Here is a 25,002-nt window from a genome sequence, read left to right as displayed (position 1 = left end):
CTGAGCCACTCTCCAACATATTTGAAAAATCTTATAATGCGGTTCAACAAGGCCAAGTGCAGGGTCTTGCACTTCGTCTGAGGCAGTCCCGGGTATTTATACAAACTGGAAGAAGAACTCCTTGAGAGCAGCCCTGCAGAGAAGGACTTGGGGGTCCTGGTGGATGAGAAGCTGAACATGAGCCAGCAGTGTGCACTTTCAGCCCGGAATGCGAATTGTGTTCTGGGCGGCATTAAAAAAGGGGTGGCCAGCAGGGAGAAGGAGGTGATTGTCTCCCTCTTCTCAGGTCTTGTGAGGCCGCATCTGGAGTACTGCAGTCAGGTCTGGGGCCCCCAGTAAAGGAAGACCATGGAGCTCTTGGAGTGGGTCCAGAGGAGAATGGCCACTAAGATGATCAGAGGGCTGGAACACCTCTCCTGTGAGGAGTGGTTGGGGGAACTGGGATTGTTTAGCTTGGAGAAGAGAAGGCTCTGGGGTGACCTCATTGTGGCCTTCCGGTACTCAAAGTGAGCATATAAACAGGAGGGGGAATGACTTTTCGTGGCTTGATAGTGACAGAACAAGGAGGAATGGTTTTAAACTAAGACAGGGGAGGTTTAGGTTAGATATTAGGAGGAATTTTTTATACAGAAGGATGCCCCATTGCTGGAGGCATTCAGGGCCAGGCTGGAGTGGCTCTGGGCAGCCTGGTCTGGTGGTTGGCGACCCCGCACATAACAGGGGGTTGAAACAAGATGATTGTTGTGGTCCTTTTCAACCCAGGCCATTCTATGATTCTATGCCATAGTAATGTATCTGATTCTTCAAAATAATAGCTACTTCAGCAAAATCTCTTACAACTTTTTACTGACTACAGGCTGTGCCACACCATCCTGAGTGCATATAAGTGATTCTAGAATTTGGCTGTTTCTCTGCCATTTACTTAATTGATTTCTTTCCAAGGGGACATAACGTTGTTAAAGCAAGAATGGGAAATAATAGAAATATCAGTTGAGGAGGCAACAAATTTTGCTTCCTGTGGGTAAATTCTACTTTCACCATTATATTCTTTTATTCTTACTTAGCAGACTTTTTCCATGTATTTTCCTAACTGTGCTGGGATTGTTTGTCTTTCATTCAAGATGATTAGATCTTGGCATTCGATTGTGGTATTCATGGGAATATAATTAGCTTTGGTTTATCTTTAGGAAGAAGACATGTTCAAACAAGATTAGTTGAACCGAGGGCCTCATCACTGAACAGTGGAGACTGTTTCCTATTACTAACTCCACATCTCTGTTTCTTATGGGTAGGAGAGTTTGCAAATGTCATAGAAAAAGCAAAGGTTAGTACTAGTTCATTTATTTATTGTTTATTTTTAGAACTGTCACAGCATAAACCTTTGATGTAACTGAGCCTTGGTGCCACTTGTCTTGTAAAGTTGTATGCAGCTGAGAGTCAGCAACAGGTAGATATGCAAGTTTCCTGTAAATATGTTTTAGCACTATGTACTGAATGAAAGCTGACATAGACTTGTGTAGATTGCAAAGCTGTGAGAGAAAAGAGGATGTCCTCAGGAAATGGATTTGCACGCAAACAAAAAATAGTCTGAATTGCAGGATGTCCTTTTTGTTCTTATTCTTGTTAAGATCAAGCCTTATTTTAAGGCGAATGAAGGAATTAATTTATTTCTGTAACTTTTTCTCTACTATCTGTTTATTTGGTGTATATCTTATTTGTTGCAACCAAATATCTACTTCTGCCTTCTCTCTGAATGCCATATTCACAAGTATGCCTAAGACTTATGCAACCCTGTCCAGATAACTGTTAATCTCTTAGGCTTCAGAACTTGCAACCTTGATTCAGACAAAGAGGGAACTTGGCTGTAGAGCTTCTTATATACAGACTATAGAAGAAGGAATAAACACCCATACCCATGCAGCCAAAGACTTCTGGAAACTCCTTGGTGGCCAAGGAAATTACCAGTGTAAGCATTCTCATGTTTACATTATCTCATGTTTTGTCACAGTAAAATAATTGAGCTGGTTCTCTCTACAAAAAAAATAATTATTATTATTTTGGACAATCCTTTCCTTAAGCTGCTGGAAGACCTGAAGAGGATGAAATGTATGAAGCTGCCATAATAGAAACTAATTGCATTTACCGTCTTGTAGAGGATAAACTCATTCCTGAAGATGACTACTGGGGAAAGATGCCAAAATGTACCTTGTTACAACCAAAAGAGGTATTGTGCCACTTACTGCTCCTGTGGTAAGTGCAGGAACAGACAGCTGATATGACTGCAAATGCTCATGGAGATGTTTGCTGAAAATGGGCTCCTCTGTTTGGGAAAAGCTTCTGAATATATTGTTGTCTACAGTGTGCTGCGGGTCTTCAAAAATTCGATCGTATCTTTAAAGTGAAATACTGTTCTAGGAAATGTTAATCTTTTTGTCAACAGTAGTTCCTTTCACTCTGAAGTCATAAAGTACAAAACAAGCAGCACTTAGTTAGCATTCATCTAAGTACAAATTAGAGCAGATGTCCGAAAATAAAGACAAGATGCATTCTATTGAATGTGATGATGTTGCTGCCTATTTTCTGAGCCAGTTACCCAGGCTGTATGTTCTGTCAGCATTCCCCTGTTGCAGGAAAAGTAGAGGTGTAAACCTCAGGAAAAGTTGCTGTAGTCAGATGGCATTTGGTCATAGAATAGAGTCAGTTCTTGCATAGCCACAGCTCTCTGATCTGCTAGCAACTTAGCTACCACGTAAAGATACACCTCATAGCACCCCCAATACTTGCAGTCACTCTCAGTTTCTAACTGCCATGGTGCATACCACCACCCTGGCCTTACTTTCATTGTAGTGCTAGCTATATCTATTACTGTTGGTATTGTGATATTTGGAGGAGCTTGAGTTAAACACACTGTCAGCTTGTGGCACCAGGAAACTGGAGGATCAGGGCATTACCTCACCTGATGGTGTGTTACTGAAATGATTTTTTGGGTGTTTGTTTTTTTTTTTTAAATTTGTTTTTCAGGTGCTCGTATTTGATTTTGGCAGTGAAGTGTATGTGTGGCATGGAAAGGAAGTTACTTTAGCACAAAGAAAAGTGGCATTCCAGCTGGCAAAACACTTGTGGAATGGCACCTTCGACTACTCAAATTGTGACATAAATCCTCTGGACCCAGGAGAATGCAATCCCCTCATACCCAGGTACCAGAATTCAAGTTTAGTCTTACTTCAGAAACATTGGTTTCTTTCCCATCTTTCAGTGTTAAATTTGATTCTTTTTCTTATATTGCCTTGTACAGAAAGGGACAAGGACGTCCAGATTGGGCTGTGTTTGGCAGGCTCACAGAACATAATGAGACCATACTGTTCAAAGAAAAATTCCTTGATTGGACAGAGCTGAAGAAACTCAATGAGAAGAATTCTAGTGAATCCCTTCACCAGAAGGTGCATTTAATAAGCATGCTAGGTATTTCAAACTAGATGACCTAGCTGGGATGGAAGTCAGGGAAGCTTGTTCTTAAGGATGCAGAGCACTTTCTTTATCTTGCGGGCTTTGACCCGAGGGTCAGAACATCACCACCTGTAGTGTGAAGCCACAGAAGTGTTTTTTATTAGTGCTGAGCAAGTCAGTGAAGACTGACAAGGTGGCTTTGACAAGGCATCAGGTGATGACAAGATAGAAAGTACTGAAATATGCAGGAGTCAAAATATTCAAGTGGAGCTGTGTGGTATGGGAAGGGGGGAAAGGCTGTGCTCAAAGAAATGTGTTTTGTGTTTTGTCACAGGAAGAATCCAAATCTGATACTAAACCATATGATGTCATGCTAATGGTACCTGTGCCCCAAACTGCTGTAGGCACAGTTCTGGATGGAATGAATATTGGCCGGGGCTATGGACTTGTAGAAGGAGAAGATGGGAGGCAGTTTGAAATTATCACTGCATCTGTGGATGTCTGGCACATCCTGGAGTTTGATTATAGTAGGCTGCCTAAACAAAGCATAGGACAGTTCCATGAGGGAGACACATACGTGGTGAAGTGGAAGTACATGGTGAGCACTACAGGTTAGTGAACAGTTCCATTTCATCCTGCTGAAACTTAGATAAGTGCAGATAAAACAGTTCCTCTTAGTGCTGATAACCAGACATAGAATGGATGTATGTGTAAAGATTAGAAATACTAATTTAGTCTTTCTAGTCCTTGAAGCAGTAAGAAAAAACAACACAAAAACAATAGTTACTTTTCATACCTCAAATGCGATACTGTCCATTTCTGCTTTTACCCAACAGTGGTGTTGTACACATTCACAAGACAGCTTATTAAGCCAGAATTGTGCCCACAGCTTAACACCAAATTAACTAGGCATCTGGATACAAGAGAGGTAGGCTTAGCAACCAGGAAAGCCTTTGTTGGATAATGGAGAACAGTAACAATGACAGGAAAAATCCTTGCCAACTCAGTGCCCTTACTGTCCTTTTTGCTGTTTCTGGAAACCCTGTTCTGTGGGTTTCAGTCTCAAACAAACAGTTTTGACTGTGTTCTGACAAAGTGCCTGACAGCAGCAGGTAAACGTTGAGAATCTGCTCAGTGTGCTCATTGGAACTCTCCCTTCTGGCACTAAAATAGGAAGAAGTGGCATCTGTGATCAGCAAAATAGATATAATCTAAAAAATGATTGCTCTGAGTAGGAAAGTATCAAAGCTATTGAAAGCAGTAAAACAGCTGTACAGCCTCAGGCTTTTAGCCAAAAAATGTAGGAAGGTCTTTTTCAGGATTATAGAGTTCTGATATTGGTGAATCCAAGAAAAATACAAAAATTTGTAAGCTGTGGGGGAAGTGGATAACACTAATACTGAACTGTAAACAGTCTCTTAATCCATAGTGCTGAAAATATATTCCATCACTCCAAAAAAGAATACATTTTTCTGTAGGAGGCAGTACTTTTATGGATCAAATGCACAGTTAAGAGTGAAACCATACACTTTAGAAATGACTAGTAGCTTGAATATTCTCTATTTAAAAAAATAAAAGCAGTACACTGTCTTAAATATTTCACTTGGATTCTCGACAGAACATTTTTAGGAACCTGGTTGAAAGCCCTTGGTTTTGAAAATCCTCAATTAATTTTATCTGTTATCCAGTATTCACCAGTAAAATATTCCATAACTGGTTTTATTGTTCACTTCAGTTACTCTAAACATCATTTTTAAAAGCTTACCAAATAGTCTCTTTTATGACTGCAAAATATTTCTTTAGTTCCTTTTGTTCTGTAGTTTTCCTTTACCAGGGAAGATTTTTTTTTTATATGCCTGTAGCTTTCTCAACTGTTGCTATTTCCAATATTGCTCAGCAGCCAGCTCTTTTGCTGCCAAAGAACAGTGTGTAATGTGGAATATGGGCCATAAAACACTCTTCTGGTAACTTGATGGGACGTACCATTTCACATGCTAATTTGCTCAAGTGATTGTTAGTGATTTTGCTCCAGGTACTACTACTTCTTTCTATATGCTCTCTCTTTTTGACTTTCATGAGCATCTCTGCATTTATGCTTACATCCACCCAATGAGGCAATACTAGCTTTGCATAAGAGCATGCTATCTTGGTGGCCTGATGTTCCTCGAATTGGTTGTTTCATCTTTCCTGTTCTGGCCAGGATAGTGCTGAGCTGGCAGATGAGATTAAACCATGTGCTGCTTAAACCTATAGCCAGTGTACTCTCTTCAGCATGTGCTTTCTGTTTTGCAGTTGGAAGCAGACAAAAAGGAGAGCAACAAGTAAGAGCTGTTGGAAAAGAGAAATGCGTGTATTTCTTTTGGCAAGGAAGGCACTCCACAGTGAGTGAGAAAGGGACATCGGCACTGATGACAGTGGAACTTGATGAGGAGCGAGGAGCACAGGTAAGCTTCCTGCCAATCTAGGTAGGAGTCCTGGCAAGAGCTGCCAGCCCACAAAGTCACTGGCAAAAAGCTTGGGTGATCTTTTTTGCCTCCTCTCTTTCTGTAATGATAACCTTGCAGGTGAAGTTAGCTAGCCTTCAAAATTACTTTTGACTTTAGTCCAGCTTCCAGAGATGCATCAGCTTTCTTTATGGATTTCAGTTTCCCACTCTCACGTACAAAGACTGTATTTCTGAGAATGGCTGAGGAAAGGCATCTTTCCTCCTCCCTCTTAGAGATAAGTGAAGCACAGCAAAAGAAATTTGTGCCTTCCCTTTCCATGTATCCAGATAACAGAATGTATTCTTAGCACTGGGAACAGGAGAAGCTCTGTTTTGTTGAACTCTGTCAGAAGCATTTTCTGCAAGGCTAAAACATGAAAATACATCTGAAGTGAAATTTTCAATTTGTTTACTCTGTCATTATGGAGGAGATTGCCTTATTTTGCAAAAATTCTAGCAAGTGTACATACAGCTAATTTAAAAGAGGATAGATTTTCTTGGTAGGCTGAATTCAGCATTGCTGGTAAGAGCACACAAAATTAGGAGATTTGAAGTTAATCTCTGTACCTTGATAAAGCTGTAATTAAATCTTGAGCAGCAGTGTAAACATGACTATTAAGCTGTGAGTTCAAAGACAAGATTTGCAAACACCACTTGACCCAGCGTGTGGGATGCTGTGCAACCGAGCTGATTTAACAGTCCGCTATCTCAGTTTCATAATCAGAACTTAACAAAGAATGTGCATGTTGTCACACAAGCCAGTTTTACAGCAAATTCTAAGCCTACCTGAGTCCCTACAGTATTTCTCAAACAGTTTCAAAGAATATCCGTCAAGATGGCCCAGTCTTGTAAAGAATTCAAATTAAACTAATAATTAAATTAAACTAATATAAAGTTTGAGGGGTTTTTTTTTGTTTGTTTGGTTGGTTTTTTTTATCATTTGAAACTCTTGATTGTTGGATTTCAGATAGAGGTTTCTTTTTCATATGTGACCTGCATATTAACCCACTGCATGTTGATGCATATGGTAATTTCAGTGGTAGTCAGCAAAGTGCAAGGAAATCCAGCTTTGTGGGTGGCCGTAACTATATAATTATTAATAAACCACAGGCAATAGTTCTCCCAAGTTGCTTCTTTTCTTTTTTTTAATGGATACTGATGCTTTCCAATTTCCAGGTACAAGTGCTTCAAGGGAAAGAGCCGCCATGCTTCCTGCAGTGCTTCCAAGGAGGGATGATTGTGCATGCTGGAAGAAGGGAAGAGGAAGAAGAAAATGCACAAAGTAAATTAGTGTTCGTTGCGGGCTTCTGCCCCACAATCTTTTCTTAACCTATTGTGAAGGACTTTGAGCTCAGTCTCAACTACCATGCTCTGTAGAAAAGAGCTATGAATGCAATAAAAACCATGAGACTGCTTTGCTGTCAATGTAGTTTATATCTTCCCTGAGCTTAGAGTGAATTTTCTCAGCCAAGAGCAAGCCTACTTCGTTGTACTGATGCATGCATAAATTGTTCTAGTTGGTTTTTAATTAAGCAAAGTGCCTCTTTGCATTAAAATATTCTTTTCTACATAGTCTAGGAAAAAGAGCATTTTTATGAGCAGTTCTCCTGTGACTAATGCAAAATTAAGCTTTTGTTACCCATTCATTGCACTTTACAGCATATTCCTTGATGTAGCTTGGAATTGTTTCAGTTCACTTCTGAATGCAACCTGCTGTGCCTAAGGTGCACAGAAAAAGAGACACTGAATAGAAAGACTACTCAGTTTGTTTCCCTTTTTGTTCCTGTGAGGAAAAGAGGAACAGAAGCTTGGCTCTTCTCTTAACAGAGCAGACGTGACTCTTGAAGTCTCTCTCATAGCAAGGTTTCATAAGGCACTTTTTTCTGCAGCAGTTTCTCAAGTAATGTTAGCCAAACCTGATGCTTTTATTCCGTAACAATAGAGGAACACAATATGTGAAATTCATCTAGTGTGAAAACAGCTGTTCCAGAGCAGAGGTCTTGAATTTTCAATTCCATGTGACTGTCTAATACTGCTGTGCTGTTCCTGTTCCAGGTGACTGGAGACTATATTGCGTGCGTGGAGAAGTTCCCAACGAAGGAAACTTACTTGAAGTAGCATGTCACTGCAGCAGCCTGCGTTCCCGGACATCCATGATTGTCCTCAATATAAATAAAGCTCTTATCTACCTTTGGCATGGCTGCAAAGCACAATCTCACACCAAGGACGTAGGAAGAACAGCAGCCAATAAAATAAAAGAACAGTGAGTGTCTGACCTACATTTTGGAGATGTTTATACAGGTTACCAATTTACTTAAAATAGTCTGCCTCGTTTAACAGTTGAAATAAATAAAGCTGTCCTGAGTACAATTGCGGTATGTGCATGCTTGATGAGGAGGAGGAATGGCAGGTAAACGATCCACTGGAGTGGGGAAAACATGTTCTGTGATCACTTCAGGTTGAATGCACTTATTCCTCCTGCTGTACTAATTATAGCTGCAAAAAAACATCTCTTTCCATGTGGAGGGAGAATCTCCGTATTTGAGTAGCAAACTAAATCCCAGTGGATAGGATTAGAACGAAGGGGAAGGTGTGCCTTGTGAATAACTGATTGGAAATGAATTTAAGAAAGCATGCAAGGAAGGGACAGCAGTATTTACAGACTCAAACAGTGAGCTCCCGTGAGCATCTTCTCCTCCTTCTTGGGCATGTGATGCTATGAGAATGACTGCTGAAATTCTGTGTGTTGTTTACGATAACTTTGGTCATCATTTTCCAGAAGATCATGATGATATGATGTACAATGAGTCTATAAGGCAGTTTGGGGTTCTAGTAAAACCTGAGCAAGCAAGTTTGTGTGGTGGTGACTGGGGAAGGGAAAAGTTGGATTCACTCCATTTGTATTTTGCAGATGTCCGCTGGAAGCAGGGCTGCACAGCAGCAGCAAGGTGACAATACACGAATGTGATGAAGGGTCAGAGCCTTTGGGATTCTGGGATGCATTAGGAAGGCGAGATCGAAAGGCCTATGATTGCATGTTGCAAGGTAGGCCTGCATTCCTGAGTTTTGCACTTCCAGTTTGCTGTAGTATTGTCAGGTTTAATGTACAGGTTTTGAAGAACTTGTTCTCTTCAATGAGTTGCTAACAAAAAAAATCCCAACCTCTATCGAGTTAAGCATTACTTTTCTAGAAGGAAAGTGCTGGAAAACAAGTGTTTCATTTTCTTCTCTCTCCCTTCTGTCTCACCTCTGTGCTTATGCAGCATGGAGCAACAGCTAATGGTGTTACCAATACAGTTTGCTCCAGTTCTGAAGGGATTAGGGAGCTGTTCTGCACACATTCTTGTCCAGTCTTTGCTTTCAAACTGCCAGCAAAGGTAGCAGGGGAATTGATTTACAAAGTGGAAAGCAGGCTTTGAGAAGGGTTTGTTTCACTTAAGCTGTGAAACAGCCAGTTATGAAACAGCTGACAGTAACTAGCCAGGGTCACATTGAAACTGATGGCAGCCAGCCTTTTAGCTCAATTTCATCACAGCTGCTGCCAGTCCCCCAAGACATCTGGCTTGTCTTTCTTGATTTTTGAAAAAACAGAGCATTTACAGTCACTCTAAATATTGATTTTATTCATTTATTTAGTATATTCATCTCCATCGTTTCCTACTGAAAATCTTTTGTTGTTGCTTTTATTCTTTCAAGATCCAGGAAAGTTTAATTTTACCCCCCGCCTGTTCAGCCTCAGTAGTTCTTCAGGAGAATTCTCAGCCACCGAGTTCGTTTACCCATCAAGAGACCCTGCTGTCATCAATTCTATGCCCTTCTTGCAAGAGGATCTTTACACTGCCCCACAGCCAGGTATCTGCTTTAATATACTTCTGTAAGTGAAAAATAGATAACTGTATCACGCCTTGGGCAGCAATTCAGTTACCCTAATCACTTCTAACTTGATTTATAGCAGAAAGATGTGTGTATGTGATGTTTATACAGCATTAAGCAATAAGAGTAATTTCTCCATGATGAATATGTTGAGAATCAATCAAATATATTTGTATCCCAGAAGCTTACTATAAAAATACCTTGTTTATATCAGAAGATCAGTTCAGCTGAGGTTCAGCTGGATGAATAACAAAAGGGATTGATAAGCTTCAAAATGATCCTGTTCTGATGCTGACAAGCACATAAAGCTGATGTTGTTCAGGGAATTCCAATTCCTAATGAGTGCTAATGGCGGGTTTGCTTTGTTTTTGGTCTGCATAGCACTGTTCCTTGTTGACAATCACCATGAAGTGTACTTGTGGCAAGGCTGGTGGCCTGTGGAAAACAAAATCGCTGGATCAGCTCGAATCAGGTGGGCTACAGACAGGAAATGCGCCATGGAGACAGTGCTCCAGTACTGCAAAGGTAACAGATGGCTGTGCCTGGCTGTTCTGCGTGTGCCTTGCTCTTCTGTCCCAAGCTAGTGGCTGCTCAGTCAGGTGCTCCCCTGGTAAACATCAATATATGTGAAGATATAGCAAATAATTTGCCAAGTAATACCTTTATTGCCAAGTTGCCACATTTCCCTGGTGACCCATTTCTCAGAGCAAAGGCCTTTTTTCCCCCCGTGTTCTCATTGTGGGAGCATAGTTCAGACATCAGATTTCTAAAAGGGAATTCTGAGAACAGATCCTCTTAAACTTGCTTTCTCTCTAGTTCCTCTCAGATTTCATAAGCTTATGTGTGTCAAAAGACTGAATGAAAATACATTTTGCTGATATAACCGGGTTTTGATTTATTGGGGGAGATGGAAAGACTGAAGATCAAGAACAATTCTCACATGGAAACAGGTGGCTATTGGAAAAGCTGGAACACAGAGCTGAGGCTCTTGCTCGGTAGTTTTCTAGACTCCTTTCTACAAGGCAGAGTTACTGCTGCTCAGCGTGCAGTGATTCAAGCTGTAATTGATGGTCGTGTAGAGTCATCTGGCCAGATTCATTTCTGCACTAGTAGAGTTTCTTTGAAACATTGTAGTGCTTTCATCTCTTTTCATCTAAGGTTATGTGAGACTGGAAACAGGCCTTGCATCTTCCAACAGAAGATGAATAAAGAAAGGTGGAGGGAGAGGAAGACATGGCAACAGACATGTTTGTTCAGCTCAGAGCAATTCCCACCGAAACCAGTTAGCCACGTTACTAACTGGTGCAAACTACATCCTCATGCAAGGAAAGGCCGATCTCATACACTGATTTATTTATTTTTGTCTGTAGCAAATAATCTTTGCAACTTGTGATGGGACTGGTGACAACTGTCATCTTCTCCCATGGGCATTTGTATGTTTGAAGAGCAAAATCTATGTTGGATTCCATCTTTATAAGGATAAAAGCAGTCTCCTTCCCAGTCTGCAGGCCCAATAGGAATAGAAGCAATTGCTATGTTTCTGTTCAGTTGCCTGGTATCACTGAGGGGAACTGCTAACACCTGGCAGGACACAGCTGAAAACCAGTGTTAGAGACACTGAAATGTGACCTTTATGAGACTGTGTTACTGCTCTGTGTAGTTTATGTTCTGGTGTCCCTGTCACTGCCCTGCCAAACAACAGCATGTGCTTAGGAACAAGATGCTACAGTCAAGGCAGTAGATGGAAAAGTCTTTAGTAGGGACTGCTGAATGCCTAAAGAGGCCAGACACTTCCTTCTCCCACTACATACCCCCAGGTTGTTGGGTTTTTTTGCCAGTCAGAATGAATAATTACATGCACTTCTGAGATCATTTCATACTTCCCAGCAGAAGTGAATGTCAGCATAGAGGAACAGAGCCCATACAGTGAATTGCTCAGAGCTGCTCAGCAGGCAGTGAGAGGGATGGAAATAAGATCCCCCCAGGCTGTGTTCCTTATGCAGTGCTGTAATCTTGTGGTAATAAAAATCATGTTTTCTGGCCCCAGCAAAAGATGGAATCTGATACACATGTTGAGGTTTGGATACTTTTCTGGATTTCTTGAACGTCACTGAGTTAGATGATGGGAAAAGGGGGTAAAGTTTGCTGCATCTCAGTTTGCACAGTTAAAAGCTCTTCAGTGACTCCTCGTGGGTCTGAAGAACAGCATACATATCATAGGTCTTTTGCTGGGTGCTAACCTTTTAGCCCCTGACTATAGCTTTGCAGCAATAAGAGCTTTTTCCCCTTTGGTTGGATGGGTACAGTGCACCTTTACTACCCTTAACAATCAATGCTACTTGTACTATTTCTGTGCTGAAGCTGAGGTCACGGAATTGTAGAATGGGACCTTCTTTGCTGTTCTTGGGCTGTTCTGTCAACCAGTTCAAAATTTACCAGGGCTGACTAGGGCTTATGTGTCATTACTTATTAAGGGAGTGAGATTAAAAACAAAGAGATAAAATGTAGGAAATATTCTGATCGTTATATAGGTCAAGTGATCAGAAGCATGAAAAGACTCTTCTGTTTTTCTTTCTCCATTTCTTTCATCTTCTATTTCCCTCTTGCTCCCCTCTTTCCTGGCTCGCGATGTTTAACCACACGATGGTATGAAAAAGATTGATTACCTCCTCTGAATAGCCCTTGAATGTACCTGTCAGTTCTCCTGGTGCATAAACTTTGATTTAATTTGTCAGAACGTCATGAAAATATTTTCTGTGGTTCCATCCATTAAGTCAGTAGTCTGGAGTACTGAACTGCAGACAGCCGGGAGAGAGAAGAAAAACTGGTCTGACCATCAGTGACTGACTGAGCTTGTGACCAGAGCAGTTCATGCAGTGAAATCATTTATCTGCTTACAGGAAGTCCTAACCATTCTTACCAGATGGTTATTCCTACACTGGCCCATCATCAAATGCAGCTCTTCTATTGTCTCTTGGCTGAATTACTGAGGCTGGATCAATACAACCACAGCAAATTGGCATATTTTTTTAAAAACACAGAGTTTTAAAGTACCTGTTGAATCTGTAAGTACTTGTTGAATCATTCATGGTAGAGTGAACAAATAAACCACAGTGCAAACATGTGGAAGAGAGGACTTAACATCAAGTATTCAGATAATAAACCTCCTGTATAAATTGTGTAGTTTAAGCATTCACATTCTAATATGTTTGTTTGACTGCTCCATAGAGGTTTTATCTCTACTGTTCATCTTCATGCCAACATGCTCTCTCTATCGGCTTGCTCCCAATTCCTGATGTTAAGCCAGACCTGTAATGTTGCTTACTGGAACAACGATGTCCAGCCATGCTCTCCATTTTCATTCAGCTTTTCCATCTCCTGTCTGGAAGAACTATCTGATTAGTGTGATTTGTTTTAATCCAACTAAAGTGAAGACACAATATTTCTTAGAACAATAGCTCCTCCCAGCCCTGACTGCCTGCCTGCCTCTTTCCAAGGGCATCTTTTGTTTATTGGTGCTTTTAGAATCTTTGTGGTATGCATTCATTCAAGCAACAGGGCCTTTATTCAGCCATTCTTGGTGTAATTACTTCAACCCTTTCTCTTACATGGCATCACTCCTAGACAGGGTTTATTGCCATATATATATTGCCACGCTCACCCACATGTTTTATAGAAGTTTAAACATCATCAGAATTTGCCACCTCGCTATTGCAGTACTTCTTTTAACTCCCAGATCCTGTTCTTTTGAGTTTGTTGTGACAAAATGAGTGTGTCAAACGTCAGGATCTCAAGTTAAGGACTCTTACAGCCCTTCAAGCTTCAGTGCTACCTGCTGCTGGACACTTCTGCTGGGCATATGAGGAGGTTTTACTTACCTGAATTTGGCTGATTTCAGATGATCACATTCTGCTTACGCTATTCTCACTTCTTTTGTTTTGTAAGATAAAATGTACGCTGACTTAGGAATTAACTGTAAAGTTTTTGTCAGTGTACACACTTCAGTCTTTGTGGTCAGGTACAATAAAAAGCACATGTCAGAACACCAAACAAAAAAACCCCAACAACCCCACGTTAGAAGATGCCACACTATCTTTAAAAGAAATCATGGTGAAATGTATTCCTAATGTTTGAAATTACTTAAAAACTACCTACAAGGTAGTTCTTTTTAACAGATGATACCAGAAAGTGTGGTCCCTCTTCTAATTTCCCTTTTTTGTGTGTTTTGACTGTTTTTAGGAAAAAATGTAAAGAAGCCCCCCAAGTCCTATCTCATTCATGCCGGCCTGGAGCCCCTGACCTTCACCAATATGTTCCCAAGTTGGGAGCACAGGGAAGACATTGCAGAGATCACAGAGATGGTAAATACTTTCACAGTGTGCGCTGTTACCTTTTGCTAGTAATTGTCTCGTGTTGCCAGTAACATTGCTGTTTTGTGATGTCAAGCCCCAAAACTCCAAGAGTGAGCCTATCAAAGTGTGGTTTAAGAGTCTACACAGAAAAAAAAAGCAACAGTATAGCCAGATTTTGACTGCAAGTGTGGCTATCTGAGGCATTCCCAGTTGTTTTTTATGAAACTTCTCATAGCGTTTTTTGTTAAAAACAGGGCTGGAGTGAAGTGCTGTCTGAATCATCTCATAGAAACAGTTGTTAGCATTTAGCAGAACTGTTTCAACTTTGGGAAACAGGCAGCAACCTTCAGCTTGGTCAGTCCTCCAAGCAGGAGCTGGGGAGCAACATGCCCCACAGAGAGCTCCAGCATGAACTTCCCCACCTGGGAAGCAATGTCACGGCTGAATTGCACAACTGTTTTGAAAGCCTTCAGTGAAGGGCAATCTCAAGGCAAATCACATTTGCTTCTTTGTAAGTCTTCTGCAGTGATCCATAGAGGAAACTGCTGGATTTGTGGCTAAACACAGAAGTTGACCTTAAGCTGAAATTCTTCAAGTACAGAAATTCCTTCTGCAAAGTGCAGACATTTGTGTGGCTGTGAAATAGTTGTAGGCAAAGGCTGGTAGGCAGTGTGCAGACCTACAGGTACAGCTCTGTGCTTTGAGGGCCAGGCAGCACAGGTTGCTGTCCTCAGAACGACACAAGCAGCTGATGGTTCCAGCTCTGCAGTCCTAAACTTAAGTGTTTTCTTTCTCACCCCACAGGATGCTGATGTTTCTAATCAGATAATCCTTGTAGAAGATGTGCTGGCCAAGCTGTGTAAAACTGTGTATCCCTTAGCTGATCTCTTAGCCAGGCCTTTGCCCGAGGGAGTTGATCCTCTGAAGCTCGAAATTTATCTTTCAGATGCGGACTTTGAGGTAAGGAGAGAACGAGTACACTGGTACTCTGTGCGTATCTGTCCAGCCTTGCTGTTAGGCCATTTGGCAGTTTTGCTACGTGCCTTACTGGTGGTGTATCCTCTTGTTTTCAACGCAGGTTGCATTAGAGATGACAAGAGAAGAGTACAACGCGCTGCCATCTTGGAAGCAGGTTAATCTGAAGAAGGCAAAAGGACTTTTTTAAGCTGCATCTATTGGATTGAGCACCAAAGGGATGTCTGTTTTCACTTTCTATACCCTTTAGCAAAACTGTGCTCCACATTTACAAAACAAATAGAAATAATCTGAAGTTATTAGTGACTACCTATCTGGAGGCGTGTAATATTATGAAAGGCCAAGAGAACACTTTGGAAATGGAATTCAGTTTTGACTTTGAAGGTAACATTTAAGCTCAGCTCTCCTATGCACTTAAACAGTAGTTTCTTGAGCTACTGCCGTAGCTGTCCTTTGGCTATCTCCAATACTTGCCATTTTTGTTTTTGAAGAAGTTCTCTTTGTAAAGTGTTATTTTGTTAGTTTGTGGATTACAAAGAATTTATATTTATATAAACACATAGAACAAGTATGTATTTAACAATGCAATATATATTCACTTTCAAGACTTTAACGTCAGAACTACAGAACAGTAGCTGGATGGCAGTTGCTTGTACTGAATTAGCTATACCACCAGTATGTATCTCCTGCGCATTCTGAAAAGTTTCTCTTTGCAATAGGCGATGAATTGTTCTCAGTGCTGCTTCAGGTGCTAAACTGAACAAAGCGTTTGTATTTATAGCATGGATTTCTTGAGAAACTATGCGAATCAACCTTTATACTTTAATATCCAAAAATGTATAGTGCCTTGTTTTTTGTGTACAGTTTATATACAAAAAAAAAGAAAAAAACCAAATGATTGGTCTGCATTTTGAAGATGGCTTAGAATGGTCTCCTCTGTTACTTTTATAATAGTAGAAATAAAAACATCTCAGTTTCTAATACTTGTTGTAAACATTAAACATGTCTTTTGTGATATAAGAACTGAAAGTAAAAGCTTCCGAATAAACTCTTAGCAATGCTCTGACTTGTCATTATTTTGTACTGTAAACTGTACAGATTCATTGGACTCTTCCATAACGTGGTATCTTACCAAAAGATTTTAACCTTACGGATCTGCAGGTGTTGTACAGTTACCATCGGAGAAGCAGAGAATGTAGACAAAAAAACATTGTATAAGATAAAATTAGGTTGTATGACACTTCCATGCTGCATGTTGGAACCATCACACCATTCCTGTATCCTTCTGGTTGCGGTTTTTTACATGAAACCAAAATTATTATGATGACTTTCGACCTCTGAAAACCTTTTCAATCTTTGTGCAATTGGGAGTAAAACTTGAATTGAAAAAGAGTATGGCATCGTGTCCATTCTTTCCATAAGCTTTGGGGTCAAAATCACTTTCATTTGGCTACTTAAGATACTGAATAGAGTAACTGGGGGGGAAATCGTTACAGTTTGAGATGTTTTACAAGCACCTGGCATTTCTGTGACGGAAGTCTTGAGATACACAAGTTGTGTTCAGCTGCTGTGAGATATTACAGGTGAACTGTCAGAACTGGTTGGACTTTTTTATGAAGGCTTCTGTCAAGAACTAAAACCCACAAACCTAATAAAAGGAGAGCAATGATATTCAGAGCCAGGGTCCTTCCCACATAGCATTTAAATGTCTGTCAGATCCTCAGATGTCCTCAGCTATGTCTTGTCTTCTGGACAGGATGCACACTTAGCTTGAACAGTCTTTGTAGCAACAAGACTGTTCAGTCTGCTTTGTTTCCAAAGTCACTGCTGTATTCATGGCATTATCTAAGTATTTTTGCACTTATGTATTTTCCTCTTTCGCCTTCCCCGATGATAAAATCAAGCAGGAATCAAGTTCTGTTTATTCATATTCTGCCTGTGCTGTGGGGCTGGCAGGTTCCTCTGTTTTGATTTCTCTAACAGCTGATTTGCATAGCATGATTGACCTTGTTCTTCCCTCTGTCAGGGCACCATCGTTTGCTTTTGGTTTTTGAAAACACTACCAGCCCTCCAAGTGCCGCTGAAGGGCAACATCCACCTCTGAAGCCTTTAGAAGCTCAGCTAAAAGAGGAGGCAAGCAGGAACAGAGACCTGCAGGCAGAGGAATGTCATTCAGTGTTGTCAGCTTTTGGAGTCCCCACAGTGCTTACATGATGTGGTATCTTACATCACACCTTATGGAACAGGGATAGAACCCAGCTTCCTGAAGTGCTTTGTTCCTGACTTCGTATAGCAAAGCTTCAAAAGCAGCTCGAAGGTGTGGAAAGAATGAAAACGTTTGTATTGTCTTTAATATTCCTGTTATTTATCAACATTGCCTTCCTGAAATGCAGAGCTGACAATGGGAAGTAAGTCAGTGTCAGGCCTTGGACAGGACGGTGGAGTTACACTTTAACTTTTTGCTAGCATTCCTCTCCACTGCAGGGATGCTATTTATGGCTAGAAATTGGAAAGGGCCATTCACATCTTCTTCAATTGTTTTTACAGCCCGGTGTAGGAAATAGAGCTGAAATAGGCTTAGTCTGAGTGTGGGGGGAGGAAGGGAGTCTGTTTGTTTGCTTGTTTGCTTAATGCTGTTCGCTGGTTTCAGATAAGCTCCCTAAAGCACTATGTCGAGGGTGAGTTGAAAGGCCAAGCACCTGGCACTCTGTGCTTGGAAAAAAGCAATACCTTGAACACGACCTTCTGCATTTTCCATCGGTCTGGCTCACAGCTTCCAGGCCTTGAGCCAGGATTCAGTCTTATCTCCTATGACTTAAAACTCCTCAGTCCTGACACTTAAAAATATTTGATTACACAAACATTCCTGCACGTGTAAGGGTTTGTTAGCAGTGAAATGGGATGGACATTTGACTTATTAGTATGAAAAATCAGCAAATAAAATGGAAAAAACTGTAGCCCATAGTACTCAGCCAGAAGAGAAGGGGCAAAAGAACTACTGATCTTTACCCTTCGAGAGATGTGTGGCTGATCCTATGAGTCCAAGATGCTGCCATGGGTAAATAATGTCCCTTGAAGCCAAACCATTCTATATCTACACCTTCACACTCCTCCCCCTGACCTTGTGCAGCCAAGGGGTGAAGATGCTGGCCCGTCCTGCTCCTAAAGCCGCAGTTCTCATGGAGCACAGCCCTACAGCCAGAGGTTCACATGCAGCCCTGCCTCACAGACCAGTTGCTCTCAGCAGGACCCTGGGCTGCAGCTGATGTAAAGCTTTGTAACTTTCCTGCTCTGTGCCACCTGTTAGTCTGCAGTAGGAACCTATTTCCACAGCAAGGACCAGGCTGAGGATGAATTTCTTACATCCCATTGCTAAAAAACATAATATTTATGTAGCAAGAACAGATCTGCATTCTTTTCTCTCCTCACAGTTAGCAAGGAAGGGGACCTGAGGGCTACCCAGCCTAGCTGCCCACACCAGGGCCACTGGCATCACCTGAACAACCCCACACTTCTGTTCTCTTCCAGGACCTGTCCTTGGGAGCAACCACTGTGTCCATGAGCCAAGGGCGAGTCCTAGACAAATGCACTGCTGGGAGAGCAAGGGGAGAGAGCAGGAAGCAGCCTGTGACATCCCCGCTGCCCACCCAGCTCACTGATACCCAGTGGATGGACTTGGAGCCGAAGCCGTTCAGCTCCGTATCGCACTCACTGAGCGGTTGTGCTCACCCAGCCCTGCAGCCTCGTGGCAGCACTCGTATCTAATCCCTTTCATTTGGATATTTACTCTGCAAACCGGTGGCTGTTTACTCATGTCCTTATTAACTGCCGGTAGCTCAGCACACAGCACGGCAGGGCTTGTTTCCACAGCCCAAGTTCTCCAGCTCAGACAAGCCCGTGATGCTGAGGGAGCAATGCTGCGCTACAGCACGGGAACAAACCCGGGCCATTCAGCGCACTGACCAAGGGAAAACGAACACAACCAGCCTCAGGCTTTGACCTCATCCAGAAACCTCTTGTGCACACAACTGCCAGCCCCGGGCAGCGCCTAACGCACACGGCAAGTGGTCGTTAAAGGCCCGGGACGTGCCCGGGAGGCAGAGCAGCCCGCGGGCCGCTGCCGTGGAGCCTGACCGCCGGCAGGTGGCACCTCCAACCCGCCCAGCCCCGCTCGGCTGCGGGGTTCGGGCCGGGCGGGGGAAGGTGCTGAGTGAAGCGCTTCCTCCTCTGCTGTTTGCTCGGTCATCAGACATAGATCCAAGTGGGTGACCAAACACAGGCTTGGGCTTTCTTGTCTCTCACTTGCTATGACTTACTTATAGGATTTATTACTGTGTAAATAGATGTGGGAGGGAGGTGGGCCTTGTGTATTTAACCTGAAGCCAGCAGTGGCTGTAAGCTACACGCTCTTAACACCATCAGCCCAGAGCTGCCCCTGCACAGAGGGCTGGTTACACTGTGAGTTGTGGCCCGGTGCTGCATAGACACGGCAGCATGGCCGTGATGGCAAGACTGATGCGTCTGCTGCCACCTGAGCTAATATACCCCAGGCTGTGTTAGCTTGGGCAGTGTGCTGCACTGACATCAGGGGCTTGTGCTGGCTCCCAGCCCAGCAGCGTGGATGCCTCTGGGCTGTTTCCCCTGATCCTGGTGCTAGGTAAGCACAGACTCAGGCCAGGGTAACTGCTTCATTCAATCTGCCTTCCTCGCTTTCTGTAGCACTTCAGAAAGGTGAAATAGTTCCTCAGCTTTTGCTCTTGCCTACAGAGGAGGAGACGGAGAGAAAGGGGTAAGCTGAGGGAGAGCACAGGACCAGCTCTAAGCAGCTCTTCACTGCCTACCCACTCTTACTTTTGTCTGTTTTCAGCCTTCAGATTGGCAGAGATGCTTTTCCTATGAGTCCAGCTCATTACTCTGTACTGAGGCTGGGAAGGGACCTGCAGCCAGCAGGTAGCCTGTAGCAGAGCTCCATTCACTGCCACTGCTTGATTCTAGGATTCTGAATGATCCAAAAGGAAGCAGGACACTCAGGTGAATTGTACCCAAATGATTTTTCTCTCTCACCACTGACTGTAAAGAAGCTCAGTGTATATGGCACCTCTATGGAGGTCTGAGTGAAGAGCGAGCAATCCCACTGCTGAGGTCTGCAGGTACCCAAGTTTTCTCAGGGCTTTGTGAGGTCTGCCACAAACCCCTGCCATTGCATCAGGGCTCCTCACCTCTATCTAAAGCTGTACAGGAGCTCAGCATCCTCCTTCTCTCCTGGAAGGACTCAGGATGCTCCACTAATGAGTTCTGCACAGAGCACACCAGCCCCAACTCCTCTCATGATGAAGCAGAGCTGATGGAGACAGCAGTAACTGGTGGAGACAGCACTAATGTGCCTTTATCCATTAACACTTTAGTGTCCAGTGTGGAGCCTTTGCTTTCCAGGTTATCTTCCTGACCATCTGATGATGGCCATCTGATGGCCACTGTACCCCACATGCTGGGGGAGCAGGAAGGGGAGAGCTGAGGAGCCAGGTTAGTGCATGGGGGGTTCAAGTGTGTGACTCCTCTGTGCATTGACCAGGCCCCAGGGCTGGGCTCACACCACACTCCTTGGAGCCGGCCCTGCCTGTCAGACAGCTGGGTGCTGGGAACCTGCCCCAGATTAGGTCAGACTTAGTTTCCAGCATCATTTGCAGCCTAGTGAAATGTAAGCCATTTCCTGCTAAAGAGACGCTCGTCTAAAGGCTCAAGGCGGGGAAATTAAGAACGTGCACTGTGTGTCAGCAGACACGATGCCTCAGTTGTTGAGTGGGAAAAAGCCCCGGGGAAGTGAGAGCTGCAATGATGAAAGTCCTTGAGCAGCTGCTGAAAATGTTCATGAACCAGGAGTAACTCTACAGAAAGAACTAAAAATTAAAGCCTGGTTTGATTAGATGGGAAGGCCAGTCACCTCCTGGAGAGCAGGAGGTGTGAGACGATCCAAGGAGCCTGAAACCTTCTTACTGCACAGCAAATGGGTCAGTGGGTGACAGCTCCTGCCTGGGCAATGGTGGGATGCAAGGGGGAGGGATGTTTGTTAACACACAGTGTGTCAGTGTGCCTGGAGAGGTGGGGTATCATGGACTGAGTAAACTCTTTGTGAAGTGGTGTCAGTTCTGGGTGTGCATCTGGGCTCCTCTCACAGTTCTCTCTAGTTTGGCCCAAATGGGTTAAAGCAAAGGAAGGGTGATGTAGCCAGACGGGGAAACTGGAGAGGTTGGGAATACAAGCAGGAAATAACAAAATAAGACTGCACCTGGGAAAACTGAAGTACATACTTCTGGGGGGAAATAATCCAAACCGCTGCTAGTCTATAGAGCAGGGAAACCTGGAAAGCAGGCGGCCAGCTGCAGGCACATTGGTGAGCATCCCTGCTGCAGTGCAGAAGGCAAGGTGCTGTGATATGGGGTGTGTGCAGAGGTGTCACATCGCAGGTGGGGATGTGCATAGGGCTGTGTCAGAGCTGCACCTGTGCTGATGTGAGCATTTCTGTGCACCTCTGGCCCAGGGTGATGCAGTGGAGTGGGGATTGTGCAGAGAACACCACCACAAACCAGAGGTGGGAGGGAATGGCTCAGTGAGAGAAGGCAGTTCTGCACAAATAATGTGTCCAAATGATGAGTAAGGGCAGAGGATGTGATAGACCTCCACAAGTATTTGGAAGCTCTGAACACCAAGGGTGGCTCACTTTGGATAAGATTAGGTGTAATGGAGTGAATTTATGGGCAGGAAAAATGTATTTTGTGTGAGGACACAATGTTCTGAATGGTACTGGGAGATAGCAGTGTTTCCCAAAGCAGTGTGGAAATCCCCTTGGCATACACAGAACTGTTCCGGGTGTAAAAGGAATGTTTGTCATTACCTGGAACTCTCCCTGCAGTTGGCTTGTACTGTGAAGGAGGGCTTTGCTGGGTACAGCCAGGAGGACATGGCAGGGGCAGCTGGCTGCAATCTGCTATCACCTGCACTACTGGCAGCATCTCAGCAGTGGCAAGATGGTTTCATCCTATTGCATTCCTCCTGGAAATGAAACTCAAATCTGGGTGATCGCAGCAAAATATTTCTCCTGTCCCACAGCAGCTGATCGCCCTCTGGGAAATGAGGAGATGAAGGGGAGCAGAGGTGGGATGCACATATGAGAGGAAGATCCTACAGAGCTGTACTGATAGTATAAGATACCCTCACACTGTGCAGCCTGGCCTTGAATGCCTCCAGGGAGCTGACATTCACAACCTCACCGAGCAACTTGTTCCATTGAAGAATTTCTTTCTGATATCTAGTCTAAATCTACCCTCTTCCAGTTTAAAACCCCTTGTCCTGTCATTACAAGACCTTATAAGAAGTAAGTCCCTCCCCAGGGACAAAAACCCTTCCCTCATTTGTATTTGGCCTACAGAATGGACTCAGCATCTACTACAAACTCTGCTTTTCCACTTGCAGCTGGGCTCCTTGTACTTCCAAACTTTAGCTAACCTATTTCTTAGCATGTATAACAAGTTTCCGTGTGCAGAAACAGTGCTGTACCTGAAAATAATACCTGAAAAATCCAGGGATGGTGACTCAACCACCTCCCTGGGGAGCATATTCCAGTGCTTAACAACCCTTTCTGTAAAGAAGATTTTCCTGATATCCAACCCAAACTTACCCTGGCACAACTTGAGGCCATTTCCCCTCGTTCAGCCAACTGTCCATCAGCAGACCAAGGTCCCTTTCCATCAGGTGGCTTTCCAGCCACTCCTCCCCAAGCTTGTAGGGTTGCCTGGGGTTGTTGTGACCAAAATGTAGGATCTGACACTTGGCCCTATCAAAACTCATACAGTTTACCTTGGCCCATCGATCCCATCTATCCAGGTCCCTCTGTAGTGCCTTTCTACCGTGTGGCAGATCAACACTCCCTCCCAACTCGGTGTTGTCTGCAAACTTACTGAGGGTGCACTCAATCCCTTTGACAATATAACTGATAAATATGTTGAATAGGTGCAGCCCCAGTACTGAGCAGGTTTGGTACACTCTACAAGGTTCCTGTTTTATCCCACCCACTATTTGTTACGGTCTTCCATGCTGAATCACTATATTGCCAAGACATTGCTTGACATTTGGTTCACAAACCATTGCCAGCGGTGATGCCCAGAGGTAGTGTGAGTCCCCTGTTTCATGCCAGCTGCAAGACAGTGCTACAACATTTCTTTGTAAATTGCACTCATGAAGCTGTCTCTGTCTCTGGCAGCACTGCTTCCAGCCAGGGTAACAAATTCTGCCTTCTCGGACCTTCTTGCTCTACACACCAGATCATTCCTTTCAGTTGAGCACTGACTCAGTGGTCCCAGTGTGCCACCATGCCACCTGCACCTTCATAATGCCACATGCACCCCAAACACCCACGTGTGCTCGTGAGGTTTGCAGCTTAAGTGATTTCTCAGATACGTGAAGCAACGCTCTCTACCTGGAATCTTGCTTGGAAAATGTTTGACATTTCTATAGCAGGCATTTGCTCACTTAGGAAAAAATTATCCAGAGAAAATAAGGGCTGTGCTGCCCAGCCAGCTCCTACGCAGCCTGTGAGCAAGCCCTGCTCCTGCTCTTGTCTCCATTCTGTGAGCTCTGGGGTCCTGAAGGAGGGACTCTTCAGCTGCTCGCTCCCCCAGCAGTTCTGATTCAGTGCTCATAACCTGGCACGGTCTGTGGGCTTTTTTCTTGGCAGCTCGTGAGCTGAGGACCAGCAACGCTGTTTTTTTCATTATTTAACTGTGGATGCTTATAATTTCTCTGTAATGGAGCAGCTCCTGTAAGAGGATTTCAATTTTCACCTGAATATGAAAATCCCCAGCAGACAGTCCATACTTCTCACATGTTTAGAAGCCCTTTTCAAAGCCCAGCTCTACTTTCAAGTATCTCATCTTCTTTTTTCTTTTCCTTTTATTTTTTTAATTAATAGATTTGTGTACATACGGTGGGGTTGGGCCACATCATCACATAAAGGCTTGGATAAAATCAAATCCAGACTAATGCACATAGGCATGAAGGTGCAATCTCCTGTGGCTGCTTACCAGTGCCAGTATTGCTGCTGGTGGCAGTACTGGTGGGTTGGGGTCCTGCTGTGTGCTAACTGGTATGCAAAAGGGTGTGCAGAGGATTGGAATGAAGGCTCAGAGTAGCCTGGTGCTGGCAGCAGAGGCACTTAGCTTGGAAATGGGAAGCCTGCGAGGGAAAGCACACACATGGCTCTGCTCACAGCTGGGACACCAGGAGGTGTGTGGTTGTTAGGGGGCTAAAGATACCTGGCTGCTTCTTTCCCAGCTAACACCATAATGTGTACAGAGAGGCATCCCCCTCTGGCATGTATGTTGTAGTCATACATACCTATCTACACCAGGAGAGGAGGGAGGCAGCACCGTGGCTGTCCATAGCCTTGTACAGACCAGGGCTGTCTGAGCCCCCAGCTCTACCTTCAGCCCAAATGTAGCCTCAGGCAGCAGGAATTGATGGCACAGCATGCCCCAAACATGCATTTCTTCCTTGTAAGCTGGCAGAATGGGGAATTTGGCTGCTGTTACCTGGGATATAATTAATCCACCCTATCTTACACTTTTAATTACATCTCCATTCAAGTATCCAAGTCTCTCACAACCCCAGCATTACTAAGGTGAAGAAAAAATACTACAGCTGTGGTGTTACAGAGAGAGGGAATGCAGCATGGAGACTGAGTAAACAGGGCAAATGAGAGAAAACTTGTATAATGGCTGAGAACAGAGCCCAGATGTACCAAGGGCTCCTGCTTTAAATACAACACTAGGATCCTTTGCACTCATGATGCCAGTATAATGGCATTTCCTCTCCTGG

General features: G+C 43.5%; 1 protein-coding gene across 14 annotated transcripts in view; it reads left to right on the top strand.

Moving 5' to 3' along the window:
- The window catches only part of SVIL (supervillin), a 128,017-nt gene extending 111,493 nt beyond the window's left edge, over positions 1 to 16,524 (top strand). For all 14 annotated transcript variants that reach the window (XM_015853191.2, XM_015853194.2, XM_015853195.2 and 11 more), the window contains 15 exons: positions 1,188 to 1,324; positions 1,819 to 1,966; positions 2,079 to 2,224; positions 3,022 to 3,197; positions 3,296 to 3,440; positions 3,782 to 4,058; positions 5,740 to 5,891; positions 7,109 to 7,214; positions 7,988 to 8,195; positions 8,844 to 8,977; positions 9,629 to 9,784; positions 10,187 to 10,330; positions 14,045 to 14,166; positions 14,962 to 15,117; positions 15,236 to 16,524. In XM_015853191.2, coding sequence (XP_015708677.1) covers positions 1,188 to 1,324; positions 1,819 to 1,966; positions 2,079 to 2,224; positions 3,022 to 3,197; positions 3,296 to 3,440; positions 3,782 to 4,058; positions 5,740 to 5,891; positions 7,109 to 7,214; positions 7,988 to 8,195; positions 8,844 to 8,977; positions 9,629 to 9,784; positions 10,187 to 10,330; positions 14,045 to 14,166; positions 14,962 to 15,117; positions 15,236 to 15,322 — 2,294 coding nt within the window. In that variant the 3' untranslated portion in view covers positions 15,323 to 16,524. The remainder of the gene's footprint in view (positions 1 to 1,187; positions 1,325 to 1,818; positions 1,967 to 2,078; positions 2,225 to 3,021; positions 3,198 to 3,295; positions 3,441 to 3,781; positions 4,059 to 5,739; positions 5,892 to 7,108; positions 7,215 to 7,987; positions 8,196 to 8,843; positions 8,978 to 9,628; positions 9,785 to 10,186; positions 10,331 to 14,044; positions 14,167 to 14,961; positions 15,118 to 15,235) is intronic.
- Positions 16,525 to 25,002: the final 8,478 nt, after the last annotated feature.

The sequence above is a fragment of the Coturnix japonica genome, chromosome 2 (genome assembly GCF_001577835.2).
Source record: "Coturnix japonica isolate 7356 chromosome 2, Coturnix japonica 2.1, whole genome shotgun sequence".
NCBI classification, from domain to species: Eukaryota; Metazoa; Chordata; class Aves; order Galliformes; family Phasianidae; genus Coturnix; species Coturnix japonica.
This window is presented reverse-complemented; position numbering and strand designations above follow the sequence as displayed.